The sequence below is a fragment of the Ranitomeya imitator genome, chromosome 5 (genome assembly GCF_032444005.1).
Source record: "Ranitomeya imitator isolate aRanImi1 chromosome 5, aRanImi1.pri, whole genome shotgun sequence".
NCBI classification, from domain to species: Eukaryota; Metazoa; Chordata; class Amphibia; order Anura; family Dendrobatidae; genus Ranitomeya; species Ranitomeya imitator.
In genome coordinates this window covers 303,674,486-303,698,304 of record NC_091286.1, presented here as the reverse complement: position 1 = coordinate 303,698,304, position 23,819 = coordinate 303,674,486, and the positions used below count along the sequence as shown (strand labels likewise).

At 41.9% G+C, this 23,819-nt stretch overlaps 2 protein-coding genes across 2 annotated transcripts; one reads left to right on the top strand and one right to left on the bottom strand.

Moving 5' to 3' along the window:
• Window positions 1-13,722: 13,722 nt before the first annotated feature.
• On the bottom strand, window positions 13,723-18,625 carry LOC138637531 (uncharacterized). The gene is made up of 6 exons (XM_069726308.1): window positions 18,379-18,625; window positions 17,851-17,908; window positions 17,634-17,744; window positions 17,054-17,230; window positions 16,726-16,836; window positions 13,723-16,544 (listed from the first exon to the last, which is right to left on the bottom strand). Exons 2-6 carry the CDS (start codon window positions 17,906-17,908, stop codon window positions 15,862-15,864), a joined length of 1,140 nt encoding a protein of 379 aa, XP_069582409.1. The 5' UTR covers window positions 18,379-18,625; the 3' UTR covers window positions 13,723-15,861.
• Window positions 18,626-19,055: 430 nt separating this feature from the next.
• LOC138680689 (uncharacterized) lies at window positions 19,056-22,714 on the top strand. The gene is made up of 3 exons (XM_069767987.1): window positions 19,056-19,383; window positions 19,601-19,711; window positions 19,893-22,714. The coding sequence occupies exons 1-3, from the start codon at window positions 19,233-19,235 to the stop codon at window positions 20,573-20,575; spliced, it is 945 nt and encodes a 314-aa protein (XP_069624088.1). The 5' UTR covers window positions 19,056-19,232; the 3' UTR covers window positions 20,576-22,714.
• Window positions 22,715-23,819: the final 1,105 nt, after the last annotated feature.

The following is a 23,819-nucleotide window of genomic DNA, read 5'->3' as shown; positions in this document are numbered from 1 at the left end:
AAGATGGCCGAATATGCCCTTTCGCCAAAGACTCTTTAATATAGCTCCGCATGGCGGTATGTTCAGGTACAGACAGGTTGAAAAATCGGCCCTTAGGAAACTTACAGCCTGGAATCAAGTCAATAGCACAATCGCAGTCCCTGTGTGGTGGAAGGAAACAGGACTTGGGCTCATCGAATACATCCTGAAAATCAGACAAAAACTCCGGAATTTCAGAAGAGGGAGAAGGGGCGATAGACATCAGAGGAACATCATTATGAACCCCCTGACAACCCCAACTAGTCACAGACATGGACTTCCAATCCAAAACAGGATTATGTACTTGCAACCATGGAAAACCCAGCACGATAGCATCATGCAAATTATGCAACACCAGAAATCGACAATCTTCCTGATGGGCTGGCGCCATGCGCATGGTCACCTGTGTCCAAAACTGGGGCTTATTTATAGCCAAGGGTGTAGCATCAATGCCCCTTAAAGGAATAGGGTTCTGCAAAGGCTGCAAGGGAAAACCACAACGCCTGGCAAACTCAAAGTCCATTAAGTTCAAGGCGGCGCCTGAATCCACAAACGCCATGACAGAAAATGATGACAATGAACAGATCAAGGACACAGATAACAGAAATTTAGGTTGTACAGTACTGATGGTAAATGAACTGGCGATCCTCTTGGTCCGCTTAGGGCAGACAGAAATGACATGGGAAGCGTCGCCACAATAATAACACAACCTATTCTGACGTCTGAAACCTTGTCATTCCGTTCTAGACAGAATCCTATCACACTGCATTGGCTCAGGACTTTGCTCTGAGGATAACGCCACAGCGCGCACAGTTCTGCGCTCCCGCAAGCGCCGATCAATCTGAATGGCCAGAGACATAGAATCACTCAGATTGGAGGGTGTGGGAAACCCCACCATAACATCTTTAATGGATTCATAAAGACCCTTTCTGAAAATTGCCGCCAAAGCATCATTATTCCATTTAGTCAATACAGACCATTTTCTGAATTTCTGACAATACAATTCTGCCGCCTCTTGACCCTGATACAGGGCCAAAAAGGTCTTCTCAGCTTGATCCACCGAATTAGATTCATCATACAGTAATCCTAACGCCTGAAAGAAGGAGTCTACATTAAGCAAAGCAGGATCCCCAGATTCCAGGGAAAATGCCCAATCCTGTGGATCACCACGCAGCAGGGAAATGATGATTTTAACTTGTTGAATGGAATCACCGGAGGATCGAGGTTTCAATGCAAAAAACAGTTTACAGTTGTTTTTAAAACTCAAAAATTTGGACCTGTCACCAAAAAACAAATCAGGATTAGGTATCTTCGGTTCTAAAGTAGGAGTCTGAACAATGTAATCAGAAATACCCTGTACTCTAGCAGCAAGCTGGTCTACACGAGAAGCTAATTCCTGAACACTCATGCTAGCACAAGGCTCTTCAGCCACCCAGAGATAAAGGAGGATAAGACAAAACAGACTGAAGAAAAAAAAATGGCTCAAGATCTTTCCTCCCTTCTTCTGAGTTGCAATTAACTCATTGTTGGCCAGTAGTACTGTTATAATCAGGTGGCCTTGGAGCAGCATGAAATGACCTTCGCTGGAGCAGTGGTAACTTTCCTGACCGCAATCCCTGATCCTATCATCGCAACTAGAAGTAGCCGTGGGGTGTGCCTAACCAGACCTAGACACCTCGACACAGCCTAAGGACTAAATATCCCTAAAGATGGAAATAGGAAAACTCTCTTGCGTCAGAGTAGACCCCCAAAGGATAGGTAGCCCCCCACAAATAATGACTGTGAGTAGGAGAGGAAAAGACACACGCAGACAGAAAACAGGAATAAGCAAAGGAGGCCACTTCTAATTAGATAGGAAAGGATAGTAAAGGATACTATGCGGTCAGCATAAAACACTACAAAATATCCACAGCAGAAAAATACAAAAACTCCACCACCTAACTAAAGATGTGGAGAGTATATCTGCGACTCCAGCAAGTCCAACTAGACTGAGAAAAACATCAGGCACAGTCTAGCAGGAACAAAATAGAAACAAGATAAGCACAGAAAATAAACACACAGCAGTGTGTCTAAAAACATGAAGAAAACACTTATCTTAGCTGAATTGGCAGAAAGCAGGAGGGGCCAGGCAGAGGACCAACACTTCCAAAGGAACATTGACTACTGGCAAGGACTAATGAGTCCTGCAATTAGCAGAAACACCTGTCCAAGACTGCTGCTCAGGAATAACTGCATTACCATCAACAACCACCGACCAACAACCAAGAGCAGAGTTCACAACAGCTGGCTAATTGTGCTTTTAATTTGGAGTCCATCACTGGAAGTGTAACCAGTCGTGATGAGCGAGTATACTCGTTGCTCGGATTTTCCCAAGCACAATCCGGTGGTCTCCGAATATTTTTGACTAGTGTTGAGCGATACCTTCTGATATTCGGAAATATCGGTATCGGATTAGATCAGCCAATATCCAAAAAATATCGGATATCACCGATACCGATATCCGATACCAATGCAAGTCAATGGGACAAAAATATCGGAATTAAAATAAACCCTTTCTTTCCTTGTAGCTTAATTCTACATGAAGGAAAACTAAGAATAATGTAGGATGTATTGGGGGAGGTGGAGGAGACATTAAGACATTAAAGGTTTAGCCCAATCAAATGGAATAGCAGGAATTAATTTTTGTTTTTAAGACGTTCGGAGTTACAAAGATATTGACTATGTTAAGATTTTTTATATTTTCTCAGATATTTATGTTTCTTAACTTCCATGCTCTTCACCTTCTTTTTTACTTCTCCCACACTTTCATCTTCATCATCCTCAGCAGCAGCATCTTTTTCATCAACTTCTTCTTCACCTTATTCATCTTCTTCTTCTTCACCTTCTTCCTATTATTCTTTTTTTTACATTCTTCATATTCTTCTTATTCAACCATTATTCTTCTTCATATTCTACTTCTTCATCTTCTTCATATTCTTCTTCTTCTTCTTCATCATATTCTTATTTGTGACAGGCATTCCTGTAGTTGTTATCTATAAAAGTTTGAAGATTACACCTTCAGTTCTGCCTGTCACAAAAGATTTACAACAGGATTTGTCCACGTTCAGTTTTGCATGCAGCAGCAGGTTTTTTCCAGGGGCACCAAGAGGAGGAATGGACTCATCCCCATACACTGCTTTGTCTTCTTCTGCTTATAATTTAGATAATATCTTTTGCTCTGATTTTTAGTCTTATGCTTAATGTTCTTCTGCTTTTTGTTCTGCAGCTTCTTGTTCTTCTGCTTCTTGGTCTTCAAGGTCGTCATCTCCAGGGTCGTCGTCTCAAGGGTCATCATCTCCGGGGTCGTCGTCTTCTTCGGGGTGGTCTTCAGGGTCGTTGTCTTTAGGGTCTTGAACTTGGAAATGTAGCAGAAGGTACAAGAAAGCTGAGGAACTGCCGAGAACCAGCTGACGGTACTGGAACCCGGATGGCTACCCGAAGGTACAAGAGCCAATGGAACTACCGAGGACCAGCTGACGGTACTGGAACCTGGTTACTAAGCAGGAGGTACCTGTGCCAGAAAGCACTACCAAGGACCACCAGACGTTGGTGGAACTCGGATACCCAGAAGGAGGCACCTAAGCCAAACGCTCTGCCTGGAACTAGCTGACAGTACTGGAACCAGGATGGGGAGTAGAAGGTGCAAGAGCCAAAGACACTGCCGAGAACCAGCTGACGGTACTGGAACCCGAATGGGTAGCCGAAGGTACAAGAGCCAATGGAACTACCGAGGACCAGCTGATGATACTGGAACCTGGTTACTAAGCAGGAGGTACCCATGCCAGAAAGCACTACCAAGGACCACCAGACGTTGGTGGAACTCGGATACCCAGAAGGAGGCACCTAAGCCAAAGGCTCTGCCTGGAACCAGCTGACGGTGCTGGAGCCAGGATGGGGACCTATTCAAGATTGTCTTCCAAAGAACCAGCTAATGGTGCTGGAACTCTGATAGGCAGCAGAAGGTCCACAGGAAAATAAAATTGCTAGGCCGCGAGCTGGCCGTAGTTACCGAAAATCCACAGTCCTACAGGGGGAGCTTGTCGTATTGGCACTACGGAACCAGCCTTGATTGCCAGTTCCCGCAGCCCACATAGGAAACACCAAAACTGCATGCACCATAGAGTTGGCTAACCCGACTACAACCCCATAGGACAATGTATTGGAGGCAAAGTGACCTTGACACTACCCGGAAACAGCTGGCATGCTGAAACCAAGCTGGGAAGGAGGGAATACCCGTGCCAAAGACACTTCTGAGCAGCAACTGGTGGTGTTGGAGCCCAGGGATTACATGAAAAACAGAGTGTAGGCTGAGGCCTAATTGGAGCAAGTTGAAAGGGAACCTGTAACCCCCCATGCATTTGTAACTAAAAGAGCCACCTTGTGCAGCACTAATGCTGCACAAGGAAAAGGTGGCTCTTTTACTTATGCTCCTTGCACACGCTGAGGATAACACTTATAAAATGTGCCCTCTCATACCGTGAAGCCATCCCGGAGGTGGGACATTCATTCATAATGAGACACAGCACAGTTTTCACTCATAATCCCTTGGCATCAGGTGCCGCCTCCTCAGCATTGTTTGAATCTGTCCCGGAGCCTGCACTTTTATGATATCCCTTGGGCATGAGCAGTTAGTGCTGCCCGTCTTCTGACATCATTTGTTGGCAGGCTGACTGATTCTGTGCGCCCGCTCTGCCCGATATCCCGCCCCGCAGTGTGTTCTGATTCATTCACACTGCGGGGCTGGGATTCATGGGCATGCGCAGTGCATATCTTGGCCTCTCACTCATCTCCTTCTGCCTTCTTTAGACTGTGCGGCGTCAGCTGATCCCTAAGCGCATGCTATGTCAGAAGATGGGCAACGCTAACTGCACATGGCCAAGGGATAACATAACATCGCAGGCTCCGGGACAGATTCAAACAACGCTCAGGAGGCGGCGCACGGTGCCAAGGGGGTATGAATGACAGCTGTGCCCTGTCTGATTAGGAAGGAAAGTCCCGCCTCCAGGACTTTCACGGTATGAGGGGACATATTTTGTAAGTGTTTAGTTCAGCGTGTGCAAGGAGCATAACTAAAAGAGCCAACTTTTCCTTGTGCAGCATTAGTGCTGCACAAGATGGCTCTTTTAGTTACAAACTCCTGGGAAGAGGAAAGGTTCCCTTTAATTTCTGGAGTAGTGTGAGTGTGGAGGGAGCAGAAGAAATTGCCGGATACACAGCAGGGGATCAGCTAACATTACTGAACCCCAATTACACGGCAGCAAGTGTTGACTGTGCAGAGAGCACTTCCGGGCAGCAACTGGCGGTGTTGAAGCCCAGGGATTACAGGAGAAGCATACTGTAGGCCGAGGCCTAATTGGAGCAAGTTTAATATCAGTTGTAGAGCCCAGGGTCAATCAGGGTGTAGGCCGAGGCCTAATTGGAGCAAGTTTAATATCTGATGTAATGTGAATGTGGAGGGAGCAGGAGACGTTGCCGGATACAAAGCAGGGGAGCAGCTGACGTTACTGAACCCCACTAACACAGGAGCTAGTGTTTTTCTCTATGCAGACAACACTTCCGAGAACCAACTGGCAGTGTTGGAGCCCATGGATTACAGGAGAAACAGAGTGTAGGCTGAGGCGACGTTGCCGGACACACAGCAGGGGAGCAGCTGGCGTTACTGAACCCCACTAACACAGGAGCCTTTGTTTTTCCTCTGTAAAGATGGCACTTCTGAGCAGCAACTGGCGGTGTTGGAGCCCAGGGTCAACCAGGGTGAAGGCCGAGGCTTAATTGGAGCAAGTTTAATATCTGATGTAGAGTTGAGCGACCTTGATCTTTTTAGAGTCGAGCCGTGTTTCGCGAAACCCGACTATCTCAAAAGTCGAGTCGAGTGGAATTGGCCGATTATCGCGAAAAGTCGGGGATCGACCGAAACACGAAACCCAATGCAAGTCAAAGGGGGAGCATAGTCGGCAGTGAGTAGAGGCCAGTAAAACATGTACAGAGCCCATTGTATTGGCAAAAACATCCATTCTTGCTACTGAAGCTTGTCAATCGTAATTTACCTTATAATAATTGGAAGGCATTTGAAATTGGGGGTCATTTGGCTAAAGTTGTGGGGGGTAGGGCTGGTTCAAGTAATTAGTGGGCCCAGTAAATCTGGACCACGTCACGGCAGTGGAGCATGGAGAGGTAAGTATTTCAACTTTGCAAGTGCTGTGATCCTGAGCAAGCAGGGGGGGCCCACTCGTTGGCATTGGCACTGGCACAGGGCCCCTCAAAGTACAGCGGTGTGTTTGCACGGCGGGGGCGCCTCCCACCGGCAGCAACACTTTTGCGTACTATGAGGGGCCCTGTGCCAGTGACGTCGACAACGAGTATTCCTCCGCCCACCTGATGAAGGAACCTGCACCTTCATCTGCACCTTCCTCTTTGTCCCCGTGTAAGGTGGTATGGTATGCGGGAAGGGGGACCTGACTTTCAGCAGGGTCACAATCTTGCAGTGTAGCGTGCACGGGGAATGTTGCATTATGGGTCAATGTACCAGCAGACTCATCTATCACTGGCTGGGCAATGGGCAGGATGAGGGGGAAACAGATATGGGCCCAAAGAATAAAGTGGGCTAAATGCAGTTCAAAATTGGTAACAGGACTAACCAGGGGGCATTGTTTTGTTCAGTAGAGGACAACTGGAATGAGAGGCTGACACAGAGAGTAGGCCCAAATCAGTAAGTATTCTAAATGCAGTTCAAAATTGGCAACAGTAGTAAACCGGCAGCACAGCTTTGTTCACTGGAGGAGAACAGCAAGGAGCGGCAGACACAGATAGAAGGCCCCAACCCAACTAGTAGGCCTAATGCAGTGTTGTTTTCAACAACTACTAAACGAGAGCCAGAAGATCGAAGCAATGGAGAGGAAACCTGGGGAACACCTTGGAGTGGAAGACACCGTCTCTACACCCCAGACCCAACTTGTAGGCCGAATGCAGTGTTGTTTTCAACACCTACTAAACGAGAGCCAGAAGATTGAAGCAATGGAGAGGAAACCTGGAGAACACCTTGGAGCGGAAGACACCGTCTCTACAACCCAGACGCAACTTGTAGGCCGAATGCAGTGTAGTTTTCAACAACTACTAAACAAGAGTCGGAATATCGAAGCAATGGAGAGGAAACCTGGGGAGCACCTTGTAGTGGAACACACCGTCTCTGCACCCCATACCCAATTTGTAGGCCTAATGCAGTGTAGTTTTCAACAACTACTAAACGAGAGTCGGAAGATCGAAGCAATGGAGAGGAAACCTGGGGAACACCTTGGAGTGGAACACACAGTTTCTACACCCCATACCCAATTTGTAGGCCTAATGCAGTGTAGTTTTCAACAACTACTAAACGAGAGTCGGAAGACCGAAGCAATGTAGAGGAAACCTGGGGAACACCTTGGAGTGGAACACACCGTCTCTACACCCCATACCCAATTTGTAGGCCTAATGCAGTGTAGTTTTCAACAACTACTAAACGAGAGTCGGAAGATCGAAGCAATGGAGAGGAAACCTGGGGAACACCTTGGAGTGGAACACACCGTCTCTACACCCCTTACCCAATTTGTAGGCCTAATGCAGTGTAGTTTTCAACAACTACTAAACGAGAGTCGGAAGATCGAAGCAATGGAGAGGAAACCTGGGGAACACCTTGGAGTGGAACACACCGTCTCTACACCCCATACCCAATTTGTAGGCCTAATGCAGCGTAGTTTTCTACAACTACTAAACGAGAGTCGGAAGATCGAAGCAATGGAGAGGAAACCTGGGGAACACCTTGGAGTGGAACACACCGTCTCTACACCCCAGACCCAATTTGTAGGCCTAATGCAGTGTAGTTTTCTACAACTACAAAACGAGAGTCGGAAGACCGAAGTAATGTAGACGAAACCTGGGGAACACCTTGGAGTGGAACACACCGTCTCTACACCCCATACCCAATTTGTAGGCCTAATGCAGTGTAGTTTTCTACAACCACTAAACGAGAGTCAGAAGACCGAAGCAATGGAGAGGAAACCTGGGGAACACCTTGGAGTGGAACACACCGTCTCTACACCCCATACCCAATTTGTAGGCCTAATGCAGTGTAGTTTTCAACAACTACTAAACGAGAGTCGGAAGATCGAAGCAATGTGGACGAAACCTGGGGAACACCTTGGAGTGGAACACACCGTCTCTACACCACATACCCAATTTGTAGGCCTAATGCAGTGTAGTTTTCAACAACTACTAAACGAGAGTCGGAAGACCCAAGCAATGGAGAGGAAACCTGGGGCACACCTTGGAGCGGCAGACACCGTTAGTAGGCCCTACCAAAGTAGTAGCCCCAATGCAGTTTTCAAATTCCTAGAGGCTGAAAACAAGACTATTGACGCTCTGCTTTTTTCAAAGGAGGACAGCTGTATTGAGTGGCGCAGACAGACACAGGTAGTAGGCCTTAAACCAAAAATGTGGCTCACTGCAGTTTAAAAAAGGTTACAGGGGTACACAGGCAGCATTGCTCTGGTCAGTGGAGGACAATTTCAATAGTAGACCACAGACAGACTTTGTACGCCTACTATTAAAAAAAGGATGCTCTATGCAATTAAAAATAGGTTCCAGGGGTCCACGGGCAGCAGTGGTGTGGTCAGTGGAGGAGTATTGGAAGGAGGGACCGCAGACAGGCGTAGTAGGCCTAACATAACAAAATTAGGCTGTAGGCACTTTAAAATTGGTTCCAGGGGTACACGGGGAGCAGTGGTGTGGTCAGCGGAGGACAATTTGAATTAGGGACTGCAGACAGACTTTGTGGGCTGTCCCCTGTGGACCATGCATCCAACACATTAACCCAGTGCGCCGTAATGGACACGTAACTTTTTGTGGACATGCCTACTGGTCCATGCGTCTCTTGTCAGGTGCACCTTTCTACTGTTTGATTGCCTGAGTGCTATGACAATGCAGACTTTTTCATGCCGGTGGAGGGCTGGGATGGCTTTTCTCGCAAAAGAAATGTCGACTGGGTAGCTTGAACCGTGGTACAGCGTAGTTCATCTGGGCTTTCTAAATATAAAACAAAGAAAAAAAGAAGGCTGCATGCACTTTCAGCTGGGTTCCAGGGGTACACGGCCAGCATTGGTCTGGTCAGTGGAGAACTATTGGAAGGAGGGACCGCAGACAGGCTTCGAAGGCCTAACATAATAAATTAGGGCTGTAGGCACTTTAACATTGGTTCCAGGGGTACACGGGCAGCAGTAGACAGGTCAGTGGAGGCCTAGTGGAAGGAGGGACCGCAGACAGGCGTAGTAGGCCTAACAGAATAAATTAGGGCTGTAGGCACTTTAAAATTGGTTCCAGGGGAACACGGGCAGCAGTAGACAGGTCAGTGGAGGCCTAGTGGAAGGAGGGACGGCAGACAGCTTTCGAAGGCCTAACATAATAAATTAGGGCTGTAGGCACTTTAACATTGGTTCCAGGGGTACACGGGCAGCAGTAGACAGGTCAGTGGAGGACTAGTGGAAGGAGGGACCGCAGACAGGCTTCGAAGGCCTAACAGAATAAATTAGGGCTGTAGGCACTTTAAAATTGGTTCCAGGGGAACACGGGCAGCAGTAGACAGGTCAGTGGAGGACTAGTGGAAGGAGGGACCGCAGACAGGCTTCGAAGGCCTAACATAATAAATTAGGGCTGTAGGCACTTTAACATTGGTTCCAGGGGTACACAGGCAGCAGTAGACAGGTCAGTGGAGGCCTAGTGGAAGGAGGGACTGCAGACAGCCTTCGAAGGCCTAACATAAAAAAATTGGGCTGTAGGCACTTTAAAATTGGTTCCAGGGGAACACGGGCAGCAGTAGACAGGTCAGTGGAGGACTAGTGGAAGGAGGGACCGCAGACAGGCTTCGAAGGCCTAACATAATAAATTAGGGCTGTAGGCACTTTAAAATTGGTTCCAGGGGAACACGGGCAGCAGTAGACAGGTCAGTGGAGGCCTAGTGGAAGGATGGACCGCAGACAGGCTTCGAAGGCCTAACATAATAAATTAGGGCTGTAGGCACTTTAACATTGGTTCCCGTGGTACACGGGCAGCAGTAGACAGGTCAGTGGAGGCCTAGTGGAAGGAGGGACCGCAGACAGGCGTAGTAGGCCTAACAGAATAAATTAGGGCTGTAGGCACTTTAACATTGGTTCCAGGGGAACACGGGCAGCAGTAGACAGGTCAGTGGAGGACTAGTGGAAGGAGGGACCGCAGACAGGCTTCGAAGGCCTAACATAATAAATTAGGGCTGTAGACACTTTAAAATTGGTTCCAGGGGAACACAGACAGCAGTAGACAGGTCAGTGGAGGCCTAGTGGAAGGAGGGACCGCAGACAGGCTTTGAAGGCCTAACATAATAAATTAGGGCTGTAGGCACTTTAACATTGGTTCCAGGGGTACACGGGCAGCAGTAGACAGGTCAGTGGAGGACTAGTGGAAGGAGGGACCGCAGACAGGCATAGTAGGCCTAACAGAATAAATTAGGGCTGTAGGCACTTTAAAATTGGTTCCAGGGGAACACGGGCAGCAGTAGACAGGTCAGTGGAGGACTAGTGGAAGGAGGGACCGCAGACAGGCTTCGAAGGCCTAACATAATAAATTAGGGCTGCAGGCACTTTAACATTGGTTCCAGGGGTACACGGGCAGCAGTAGACAGGTCAGTGGAGACCTAGTGGAAGGAGAGACCGCAGACAGCCTTCGAAGGCCTAACATAATAAATTAGGGTTGTAGGCACTTTAAAATTGGTTCCAGGGGAACACGGGCAGCAGTAGACAGGTCAGTGGAGGACTAGTGGAAGGAGGGACCGCAGACTGGCTTTGAAGGCCTAACATAATAAATTAGGGTTGTAGGCACTTTAACATTGGTTCCAGGGGTACACGGGCAGCAGTAGACAGGTCAGTGGAGGCCTACTGGAAGGAGGGACCGCAGACAGGCATAGTAGGCCTAACAGAATAAATTAGGGCTGTAGGCACTTTAAAATTGGTTCCAGGGGAACACGGGCAGCAGTAGACAGGTCAGTGGAGGACTAGTGGAAGGAGGGACCGCAGACAGCCTTCGAAGGCCTAACATAATAAATTAGGGCTGTAGGCACTTTAAAATTGGTTCCAGGGGAACACGGGCAGCAGTAGACAGGTCAGTGGAGGACTAGTGGAAGGAGGAACCGCATACAGGCTTCGAAGGCCTAACATAATAAATTAGGGCTGTAGGCACTTTATAATTGGTTCCAGGGGAACACGGGCAGCAGTAGACAGGTCAGTGGAGGCCTAGTGGAAGGAGAGACCGCAGACAGGCTTCGAAGGCCTAGCATAATAAATTAGGGCTGTAGGCACTTTAACATTGGTTCCAGGGGTACACGGGCAGCAGTAGACAGGTCAGTGGAGGACTAGTGGAAGGAGGGACCGCAGACAGGCGTAGTAGGCCTAACATAATAAATTAGGGCTGTAGGCACTTTAACATTGGTTCCAGGGGTACACGGGCAGCAGTAGACAGGTCAGTGGAGGCCTAGTGGAAGGAGGGACCGCAGTAGTGTATAATAGCCAGGTTTCGTCAAACTCAATCTGACAGGTGCCCCGCCCCTATCAAAGTGTATCAAAGTGTGTAACCCCTCCCCTCCCCTTGTCTGACGGCTGGTATCCAGCTGTCCCTCCTTGTTTGATTCCCCCTTTTGATATAGTTTAATATAGTTTAATTTGTTGTAGTTTTGATATTATTCCCGTATTTTGTGGAATAACACATGTTTATAATTATAGCCTAGTCGTGTATTTATTTTACACGTGGTTTATAACACCTTTTTCATTTGTTTTATAATAGATTTTATACGTAGCCCCGAGTTTGATTCTGTAAGCTTTTGTTTTATTCACAGTGTATCCATATAGTGAATAGGGCTGATGTTTCTGTATGCAATCCTACAGCCTGTTATGTGAAAAGTATTCTCAAACACTAACTAAATGGTAAACATTACCTAAATTAGGTTAACTGTGGGTCAGAGGCTTATAGCACCTAGGTCAGGCAATTGTTGTTGTATTTGCGTACCCCATAAATGTTTATTCTCACAAACAGAAAAGTTATTGTGTCCTGAAGATGGCATCTGAGGTTATTTGTTTTTTGTATTAGCTTTCTCAGAAAACAGCTGTGTTATCTGAGGGTCAGATATTTTTGTACAAACTCATGCTGTTTGGTGATCTTTGTGAAGCAGAACTTTGTTTTATAACACATTTGTACTTGTATTGTACCTGAATTGATATTTGCTTTCTCTTTTTTGTGTCCTGAAGATGGCATCTGCAAAGTTATTTGTTATCTACTGAGGCCATTGCAAGTTGTGTTTATTCACATTGTAGCAGGTTTTATCCTTGTGGCTGCCTTATATACACAGAAGAGATATGCACCAATGTCACAACACAAGTTATAATATGACCCAATGTTACAACACAAGTAAGAAGCGTCGTGTTTTATACGAATAAAAGTCATTTAGGACTTATGTTATCATGTTTTTGCACTTTATTAATATGCTGTCCACATAGGTCAGTGATTTTTGCACTTTATTAATATGCAGGTCACATAGGTCAGTGATTTTTGCACTTTATTAACATACAACACACAAGAAATAGACATTTAGAACTTATTTATGATTAATATGCGATTATTAGGCATTTAGGACTTATGTTATCATGTTTTTGCACTTTATTAATATGCTGACCACATAGGTCAAGGATTTTTGCACTTTATTAATATGCGGTCCACATAGGTCAGTGATTTTTGCACTTTATTAACATACCACACAAGAAATAGACATTTAGAACTTATTTATGATTAATATGCGATTATTAGGCATTTAGGACTTATGTTATCATGTTTTTGCACTTTATTAATATGCGGTTATTAGTCATTTAGGACTTATGTTATCATGTTTTTGCACTTTATTAATATGCTGACCACATAGGTCAGGGATTTTTTGTACTTTATTAATATGCGGACCACAAACACTTCTGCACCCACGGGCACTTCTCAACCAACCATGCATCCGGTACTCATCAGTCACTGTGAAATAATGCAAAAATACATCTGTGCGCGGCTGTCGGCATCAACATTGTGCTATTATAAGTTTATGGTTCTGTAAAGAACACGCAACACATACAGAACTCACACACACACACAAATACACACAGCACACAACACGCACACATTTCTCAAAATGCCATACACTTCAGAATATATTTGCAATTCACTACGCATGTAACACATATTTCTTCGCCCCACACGCATTTAACAGTCTTTCATATGTATCGCAGAAAGATTTTAGTTCCAACTGCGGGTCAGCGGCTTAAAGAAAAGTTATTGTGGCCTTGATTCTGGGGTAACACATGTTTATAAATATAACCTAGTCGTGTATTTATTTTACACATGGTTTATAACACATTTCATTTGTTTTTGTTGTTTGATTGTCATGTAAGAAGCGTTGTGTTTTATACGAATATAAAAGTGACACATTCCCATATATTATTACAGCTTTCATTAATTCTACATTATTTTAGCACATATTAATTTTACACTATTAATTTTACAGGAGCCTGTGCTGCCTATAATTTGACACCTTTTTATACAAAGACATCTAACATATACAGACTTTTAATATTTTTGTGTAAAATCGCGGTCAGACAGGCACAAACACACACACACACAAATACACACAGCACACAACACGCACACATTTCTCAAAATGCCATACACTTCAGAATATATTTGCAATTCACTACGCATGTAACACATATTTCTTCGCCCCACACGCATTTAACAGTCTTTCATATGTATCGCAGAAAGATTTTAGTTCCAACTGCGGGTCAGCGGCTTAAAGAAAAGTTATTGTGGCCTTGATTCTGGGGTAACACATGTTTATAAATATAACCTAGTCGTGTATTTATTTTACACATGGTTTATAACACATTTCATTTGTTTTTGTTGTTTGATTGTCATGTAAGAAGCGTTGTGTTTTATACGAATATAAAAGTGACACATTCCCATATATTATTACAGCTTTCATTAATTCTACATTATTTTAGCACATATTAATTTTACACTATTAATTTTACAGGAGCCTGTGCTGCCTATAATTTGACTCCTTTTTATACAAAGACATCTAACATATACAGACTTTTAATATTTTTGTGTAAAATCGCGGTCAGACAGGCACAAACACACACACACACAAATACACACAGCACACAACACGCACACATTTCTCAAAATGCCATACACTTCAGAATATATTTGCAATTCACTACGCATGTAACACATATTTCTTCGCCCCACACGCATTTAACAGTCTTTCATATGTATCGCAGAAAGATTTTAGTTCCAACTGCGGGTCAGCGGCTTAAAGAAAAGTTATTGTGGCCTTGATTCTGGGGTAACACATGTTTATAAATATAACCTAGTCGTGTATTTATTTTACACATGGTTTATAACACATTTCATTTGTTTTTGTTGTTTGATTGTCATGTAAGAAGCGTTGTGTTTTATACGAATATAAAAGTGACACATTCCCATATATTATTACAGCTTTCATTAATTCTACATTATTTTAGCACATATTAATTTTACACTATTAATTTTACAGGAGCCTGTGCTGCCTATAATTTGACTCCTTTTTATACAAAGACATCTAACATATACAGACTTTTAATATTTTTGTGTAAAATCGCGGTCAGACAGGCACAAACACACACACACACACACACACACACGCACACAACACAGAACCACACACAACAAACACACAGAACCCACACACACACACACACACACACAAGAAATAGACATTTAGGACTTATTTATGTTATTATCTTTATGCACTTTGAATGTGCTGTCTATAATTTGACTCTATCCTTGTTTTGTTGAAAATAACTGGACATACATAAGAAACCGGGCAATATATCTTTATAGAAATAACACTTCTGCACTCTTTGTGTATTTCTATCAGTTTTATTCAGGCATTTATAACACAACATGTTTGATATTGGTAATTTGATTCTGGGAACACATTTTAAGTTACTGCTGCACATGTATTACTGTTTTTCTTGTTTTTTTGTGTAAAATTTCGTTGTTGGCTTACAAAGACATTTCTTTGAGAAATGTGTAGCATAACCAATTACCCATCACGGCCACTAGATGGCAGAATATCATATTAATTATTCTGGGATAACATTTCTCTTTGGGCATTTCTATCAGTTTTATTTATGCTTTTATAACACAACATGTCTGCTATTGTTAATTTGATTCGGGGATAACACATGTTTATAAAAATAACGCTATAGCAAGCGGTAATGTCAAATTCTGAAAATAGCCATTTTATATTGAATTACTAACATTTTTCTATTTTAGCGCTGACACAGCCACATATATTATTCCAGCTTTCTTTAATTCTGCATTATTTTATCACATGATGAAAATAGTCATTTTATATTGAATTACTGCAGCTCGCGGCGCGTTACCACTGGACTCGTTTCTCAATTAATTTCCCAGCTGACGACGCTATCTATAATTCTGCGTATACCTTAGGCGTGTATTTACATGACAGTGTAATTATTTCTCACAATAAAACAACAGCTCAAATTTTAAGTTAGCTAACAGCATAATGATGACAAATGCATCTTTGCGGAATCTGATAACGACACGCTGAACAAAGGACGGAGCCTGACAAATACACACAACACACAACACGCACATATTATGAAAAATGACAACCATTGTATGTGATTTAAAAGACTTTAGTTAGATTTATCAGGGGTGATTTAGTTTGAAAGCACGCAACTCCTCGGTAATGTCATGTGTTGGACACGCATTTAACAGTCTTTCATATGTATCGCAGAAAGATTTTAGTTCCATCTGTGCGAGTTTGCTTTGAGCGTACTGCGCAGACATGTCAGTAAACATTTTGACATGGTCAGCATTCCACGAAGGACGACCTGTGTAAGGTGTATGTACAGCAACTTTCTGCTTTCTACCTACACGGCGTCGGGATACGGTTCGTTTCTTTAGAGGTAATACAGGGGCAAAAACGCTAGAAAAGTCTGCAAGAGCAGTATCTGCAGATTGCACAGTCTGGCACACAGGTATATTGAGGGGCTCTGTGGGTGACCACATACCCTCGGAGAGCTGTTCAATTTCTCTGTTTTCAGGCGTAACTTGGGGTATGGCGCTTGTGCTATTGGCGGGCCGAGTTATGCGGGGCCTAGCGTTCGGCGCTGCACGTTTCTCTCTTGAAACGTTCGTATATTTCTGATGTGAAATCTTGGGGCTTGTATTCCCGGGTTGTTTTGGGGCAGCGTAGCATTCATCACGATCCACAACACAGATGGGCGAGAGAGATGTTGTTCGCACCGCCGTATTAGCTCTTTGTGGTTGATTCTCTTCAGTGTCGTAATTACGCCGGTGCAAAACTCGTTGTTGAAGAGGCGACGTATCTAAAAGAAAAGATACAAGTGGCGGTTAGCCGCGAAACGGCGCAAAATTGGAAAAGCTAAACGGCGACGCATAGCTATGATCATACGTAATATTTGAAAAGTTAATGGGGACAGGTAGCCATGAAATCATTGTAACAATATTTACATAAACCTGTATAGAGCAGTCCAGATATATACTTACAAGTATGAAGCGGGAATTGTCCCACATCAGCTCCTGGTTTAACGGGAGGCGCAATGCTCAAACTCGCAGAGGCGGGAATATTCTCTTTTTCAAGCTGTATTTTCCGGGCAACTAGATTAGCGGGCGTAAGTAAAAATATAACGATTAGCGAACACAGAATTGATTTTCTACACAAAACTGCAGCGGTGAGAAGAATATATATATATATATATATATATATATATATATATATTCAAAAATGAATTTTCTGACAGTTAGCTAGCAGCTGTAAGTAAATATGAGTATTACACAAAAGTGAGAATCGACTGTATTTCAAGTGAACAGATACCTTTTCTATTCTTGAAACATCGGCGTAACGAGTTGCCGCGTCTTTTAGGCGCATCGGGTTTCGCTGAAGTTGCAGGGTTCTTGACATCTATGATCTCCACGTCTGAACCCAGCGTATCGCGTGGTTCGGGAACACACCAGTTTTCAGCCATAGCGTCAGATGTCTCCGTGTCAGTATCTGTATGAGAAATTGCGCGTAGTTCGTGTTTACATACAAAGGATTAAAGCAACTGATATAGTATAATATAGTTTTATGGTATAAACATATTTGCGGTGTAAATTAATATAGCAAGACTTATGCCGCTATATATTAATAATTCAGTATTATATTGATGGCTACCGCTATTATTTGTTTTATTAATTTAATCATATATTTATTATGCCATAATTTGTGTAATACAATAGTTAATAGATGCTATAGTTTTACGCCATAAACAGTATATATTAACATAGATAATATATATATATATATATATATATATTTAGCTTTCTTACATGTGATACATGAAAGATAAATATCTTTGTACCGTGTTACAATGACATTTTTCCCTATCTAAAAGCAAAAAGGTGCTCCTAATTACCCATGATGAGATGAAGAGCAGGCCCATTATCGGCTATCGGCGCCACGGCTTCAATGCGCGCATAATTCTGCGTTATGAAATTATTGCGCCAATCGGGCGACATACACGGCTCTTAAATAAGAAAGAATGCATGAATATATAATTAATATAATTTACTTATAATATAATGACACAATCAGAATGAGTCAATACTCTGTACATTATACGCGTATAATACCTAATTGTGTGCTTGCAAGAAGGGGGCTGCATTGCTCGCGAGGGTATTGGGCTTCCATCTTAAATAAATAGGGGATAAGTTTTATCTATAACTGCGCCGCCAATAAATACAGTTTAAAACTACGTTACAAAAATATGCTTTACAGGCATTGATAATATTAGACCGCAAATAAAACAGTAAACACCTACTTTTCAGAGAGTAGCGCAACTGTTCAGAGAGAAATTACCACCCACCGTGAACACACCTACAGGAAACAGCATTATACGGCACCCGTGACTAATTGCGCGCACATGTCAGATAACAATGGTTGTTATGCCCCATCCATAAGCCTTTCTATATTAATTATGTCCCACAAATATTGCTTATACAGTAAAAAACTATATTATACATCGCTACTAAATATGCAGTTAGCTGCCAGTATAACACTAACTTATTAAACAAATAACATCCTTAATTATGGTTTAGAGATGCATAGTTAAATATAATTATGCATTTGCGAATAATAACACAACTGTCTTATATACTTACATTTAGAATAGCTCTGCTTTTTATCCTAGTCGGACTTCTGGTGGATGTCTGTTGTACTGTAGTGGGACAGGCAGCTGTATTTATCCTGAGTGTCAGAAAGCAACTCAGGTGTTAACACCCAGAAACACACCCAGTTACGCCACATCACACGCCTTCTGTTAACACCCAGAACACAGTCATACATGCAATTAATGCATGTATTAACTCGGTATTATACGCGTATAATGTACAGAGTATTGACTCATTCTGATTGTGTCATTATATTATAAGTAAATTATATTAATTATATATTCATGCATTCTTTCTTATTTAAGAGCCGTGTATGTCGCCCGATTGGCGCAATAATTTCATAACGCAGAATTATGCGCGCATTGAAGCCGTGGCGCCGATAGCCGATAATGGGCCTGCTCTTCATCTCATCATGGGTAATTAGGAGCACCTTTTTGCTTTTAGATAGGGAAAAATGTCATTGTAACACGGTACAAAGATATTTATCTTTCATGTATCACATGTAAGAAAGCTAAATATATATATATATATATATATATATTATCTATGTTAATATATACTGTTTATGGCGTAAAACTATAGCATCTATTAACTATTGTATTACACAAATTATGGCATAATAAATATATGATTAAATTAATAAAACAAATAATAGCGGTAGCCATCAATATAATACTGAATTATTAATATATAGCGGCATAAGTCTTGCTATATTAATTTACACCGCAAATATGTTTATACCATAAAACTATATTATACTATATCAGTTGCTTTAATCCTTTGTATGTAAACACGAACTACGCGCAATTTCTCATACAGATACTGACACGGAGACATCTGACGCTATGGCTGAAAACTGGTGTGTTCCCGAACCACGCGATACGCTGGGTTCAGACGTGGAGATCATAGATGTCAAGAACCCTGCAACTTCAGCGAAACCCGATGCGCCTAAAAGACGCGGCAACTCGTTACGCCGATGTTTCAAGAATAGAAAAGGTATCTGTTCACTTGAAATACAGTCGATTCTCACTTTTGTGTAATACTCATATTTACTTACAGCTGCTAGCTAACTGTCAGAAAATTCATTTTTGAATATATATATATATATATATATATATATATATATATATTCTTCTCACCGCTGCAGTTTTGTGTAGAAAATCAATTCTGTGTTCGCTAATCGTTATATTTTTACTTACGCCCGCTAATCTAGTTGCCCGGAAAATACAGCTTGAAAAAGAGAATATTCCCGCCTCTGCGAGTTTGAGCATTGCGCCTCCCGTTAAACCAGGAGCTGATGTGGGACAATTCCCGCTTCATACTTGTAAGTATATATCTGGACTGCTCTATACAGGTTTATGTAAATATTGTTACAATGATTTCATGGCTACCTGTCCCCATTAACTTTTCAAATATTACGTATGATCATAGCTATGCGTCGCCGTTTAGCTTTTCCAATTTTGCGCCGTTTCGCGGCTAACCGCCACTTGTATCTTTTCTTTTAGATACGTCGCCTCTTCAACAACGAGTTTTGCACCGGCGTAATTACGACACTGAAGAGAATCAACCACAAAGAGCTAATACGGCGGTGCGAACAACATCTCTCTCGCCCATCTGTGTTGTGGATCGTGATGAATGCTACGCTGCCCCAAAACAACCCGGGAATACAAGCCCCAAGATTTCACATCAGAAATATACGAACGTTTCAAGAGAGAAACGTGCAGCGCCGAACGCTAGGCCCCGCATAACTCGGCCCGCCAATAGCACAAGCGCCATACCCCAAGTTACGCCTGAAAACAGAGAAATTGAACAGCTCTCCGAGGGTATGTGGTCACCCACAGAGCCCCTCAATATACCTGTGTGCCAGACTGTGCAATCTGCAGATACTGCTCTTGCAGACTTTTCTAGCGTTTTTGCCCCTGTATTACCTCTAAAGAAACGAACCGTATCCCGACGCCGTGTAGGTAGAAAGCAGAAAGTTGCTGTACATACACCTTACACAGGTCGTCCTTCGTGGAATGCTGACCATGTCAAAATGTTTACTGACATGTCTGCGCAGTACGCTCAAAGCAAACTCGCACAGATGGAACTAAAATCTTTCTGCGATACATATGAAAGACTGTTAAATGCGTGTCCAACACATGACATTACCGAGGAGTTGCGTGCTTTCAAACTAAATCACCCCTGATAAATCTAACTAAAGTCTTTTAAATCACATACAATGGTTGTCATTTTTCATAATATGTGCGTGTTGTGTGTTGTGTGTATTTGTCAGGCTCCGTCCTTTGTTCAGCGTGTCGTTATCAGATTCCGCAAAGATGCATTTGTCATCATTATGCTGTTAGCTAACTTAAAATTTGAGCTGTTGTTTTATTGTGAGAAATAATTACACTGTCATGTAAATACACGCCTAAGGTATACGCAGAATTATAGATAGCGTCGTCAGCTGGGAAATTAATTGAGAAACGAGTCCAGTGGTAACGCGCCGCGAGCTGCAGTAATTCAATATAAAATGACTATTTTCATCATGTGATAAAATAATGCAGAATTAAAGAAAGCTGGAATAATATATGTGGCTGTGTCAGCGCTAAAATAGAAAAATGTTAGTAATTCAATATAAAATGGCTATTTTCAGAATTTGACATTACCGCTTGCTATAGCGTTATTTTTATAAACATGTGTTATCCCCGAATCAAATTAACAATAGCAGACATGTTGTGTTATAAAAGCATAAATAAAACTGATAGAAATGCCCAAAGAGAAATGTTATCCCAGAATAATTAATATGATATTCTGCCATCTAGTGGCCGTGATGGGTAATTGGTTATGCTACACATTTCTCAAAGAAATGTCTTTGTAAGCCAACAACGAAATTTTACACAAAAAAACAAGAAAAACAGTAATACATGTGCAGCAGTAACTTAAAATGTGTTCCCAGAATCAAATTACCAATATCAAACATGTTGTGTTATAAATGCCTGAATAAAACTGATAGAAATACACAAAGAGTGCAGAAGTGTTATTTCTATAAAGATATATTGCCCGGTTTCTTATGTATGTCCAGTTATTTTCAACAAAACAAGGATAGAGTCAAATTATAGACAGCACATTCAAAGTGCATAAAGATAATAACATAAATAAGTCCTAAATGTCTATTTCTTGTGTGTGTGTGTGTGTGTGTGTGGGTTCTGTGTGTTTGTTGTGTGTGGTTCTGTGTTGTGTGCGTGTGTGTGTGTGTGTGTGTGTGTGTTTGTGCCTGTCTGACCGCGATTTTACACAAAAATATTAAAAGTCTGTATATGTTAGATGTCTTTGTATAAAAAGGAGTCAAATTATAGGCAGCACAGGCTCCTGTAAAATTAATAGTGTAAAATTAATATGTGCTAAAATAATGTAGAATTAATGAAAGCTGTAATAATATATGGGAATGTGTCACTTTTATATTCGTATAAAACACAACGCTTCTTACATGACAATCAAACAACAAAAACAAATGAAATGTGTTATAAACCATGTGTAAAATAAATACACGACTAGGTTATATTTATAAACATGTGTTACCCCAGAATCAAGGCCACAATAACTTTTCTTTAAGCCGCTGACCCGCAGTTGGAACTAAAATCTTTCTGCGATACATATGAAAGACTGTTAAATGCGTGTGGGGCGAAGAAATATGTGTTACATGCGTAGTGAATTGCAAATATATTCTGAAGTGTATGGCATTTTGAGAAATGTGTGCGTGTTGTGTGCTGTGTGTATTTGTGTGTGTGTGTGTTTGTGCCTGTCTGACCGCGATTTTACACAAAAATATTAAAAGTCTGTATATGTTAGATGTCTTTGTATAAAAAGGAGTCAAATTATAGGCAGCACAGGCTCCTGTAAAATTAATAGTGTAAAATTAATATGTGCTAAAATAATGTAGAATTAATGAAAGCTGTAATAATATATGGGAATGTGTCACTTTTATATTCGTATAAAACACAACGCTTCTTACATGACAATCAAACAACAAAAACAAATGAAATGTGTTATAAACCATGTGTAAAATAAATACACGACTAGGTTATATTTATAAACATGTGTTACCCCAGAATCAAGGCCACAATAACTTTTCTTTAAGCCGCTGACCCGCAGTTGGAACTAAAATCTTTCTGCGATACATATGAAAGACTGTTAAATGCGTGTGGGGCGAAGAAATATGTGTTACATGCGTAGTGAATTGCAAATATATTCTGAAGTGTATGGCATTTTGAGAAATGTGTGCGTGTTGTGTGCTGTGTGTATTTGTGTGTGTGTGTGTTTGTGCCTGTCTGACCGCGATTTTACACAAAAATATTAAAAGTCTGTATATGTTAGATGTCTTTGTATAAAAAGGTGTCAAATTATAGGCAGCACAGGCTCCTGTAAAATTAATAGTGTAAAATTAATATGTGCTAAAATAATGTAGAATTAATGAAAGCTGTAATAATATATGGGAATGTGTCACTTTTATATTCGTATAAAACACAACGCTTCTTACATGACAATCAAACAACAAAAACAAATGAAATGTGTTATAAACCATGTGTAAAATAAATACACGACTAGGTTATATTTATAAACATGTGTTACCCCAGAATCAAGGCCACAATAACTTTTCTTTAAGCCGCTGACCCGCAGTTGGAACTAAAATCTTTCTGCGATACATATGAAAGACTGTTAAATGCGTGTGGGGCGAAGAAATATGTGTTACATGCGTAGTGAATTGCAAATATATTCTGAAGTGTATGGCATTTTGAGAAATGTGTGCGTGTTGTGTGCTGTGTGTATTTGTGTGTGTGTGTGAGTTCTGTATGTGTTGCGTGTTCTTTACAGAACCATAAACTTATAATAGCACAATGTTGATGCCGACAGCCGCGCACAGATGTATTTTTGCATTATTTCACAGTGACTGATGAGTACCGGATGCATGGTTGGTTGAGAAGTGCCCGTGGGTGCAGAAGTGTTTGTGGTCCGCATATTAATAAAGTACAAAAAATCCCTGACCTATGTGGTCAGCATATTAATAAAGTGCAAAAACATGATAACATAAGTCCTAAATGACTAATAACCGCATATTAATAAAGTGCAAAAACATGATAACATAAGTCCTAAATGCCTAATAATCGCATATTAATCATAAATAAGTTCTAAATGTCTATTTCTTGTGTGGTATGTTAATAAAGTGCAAAAATCACTGACCTATGTGGACCGCATATTAATAAAGTGCAAAAATCCTTGACCTATGTGGTCAGCATATTAATAAAGTGCAAAAACATGATAACATAAGTCCTAAATGCCTAATAATCGCATATTAATCATAAATAAGTTCTAAATGTCTATTTCTTGTGTGTTGTATGTTAATAAAGTGCAAAAATCACTGACCTATGTGACCTGCATATTAATAAAGTGCA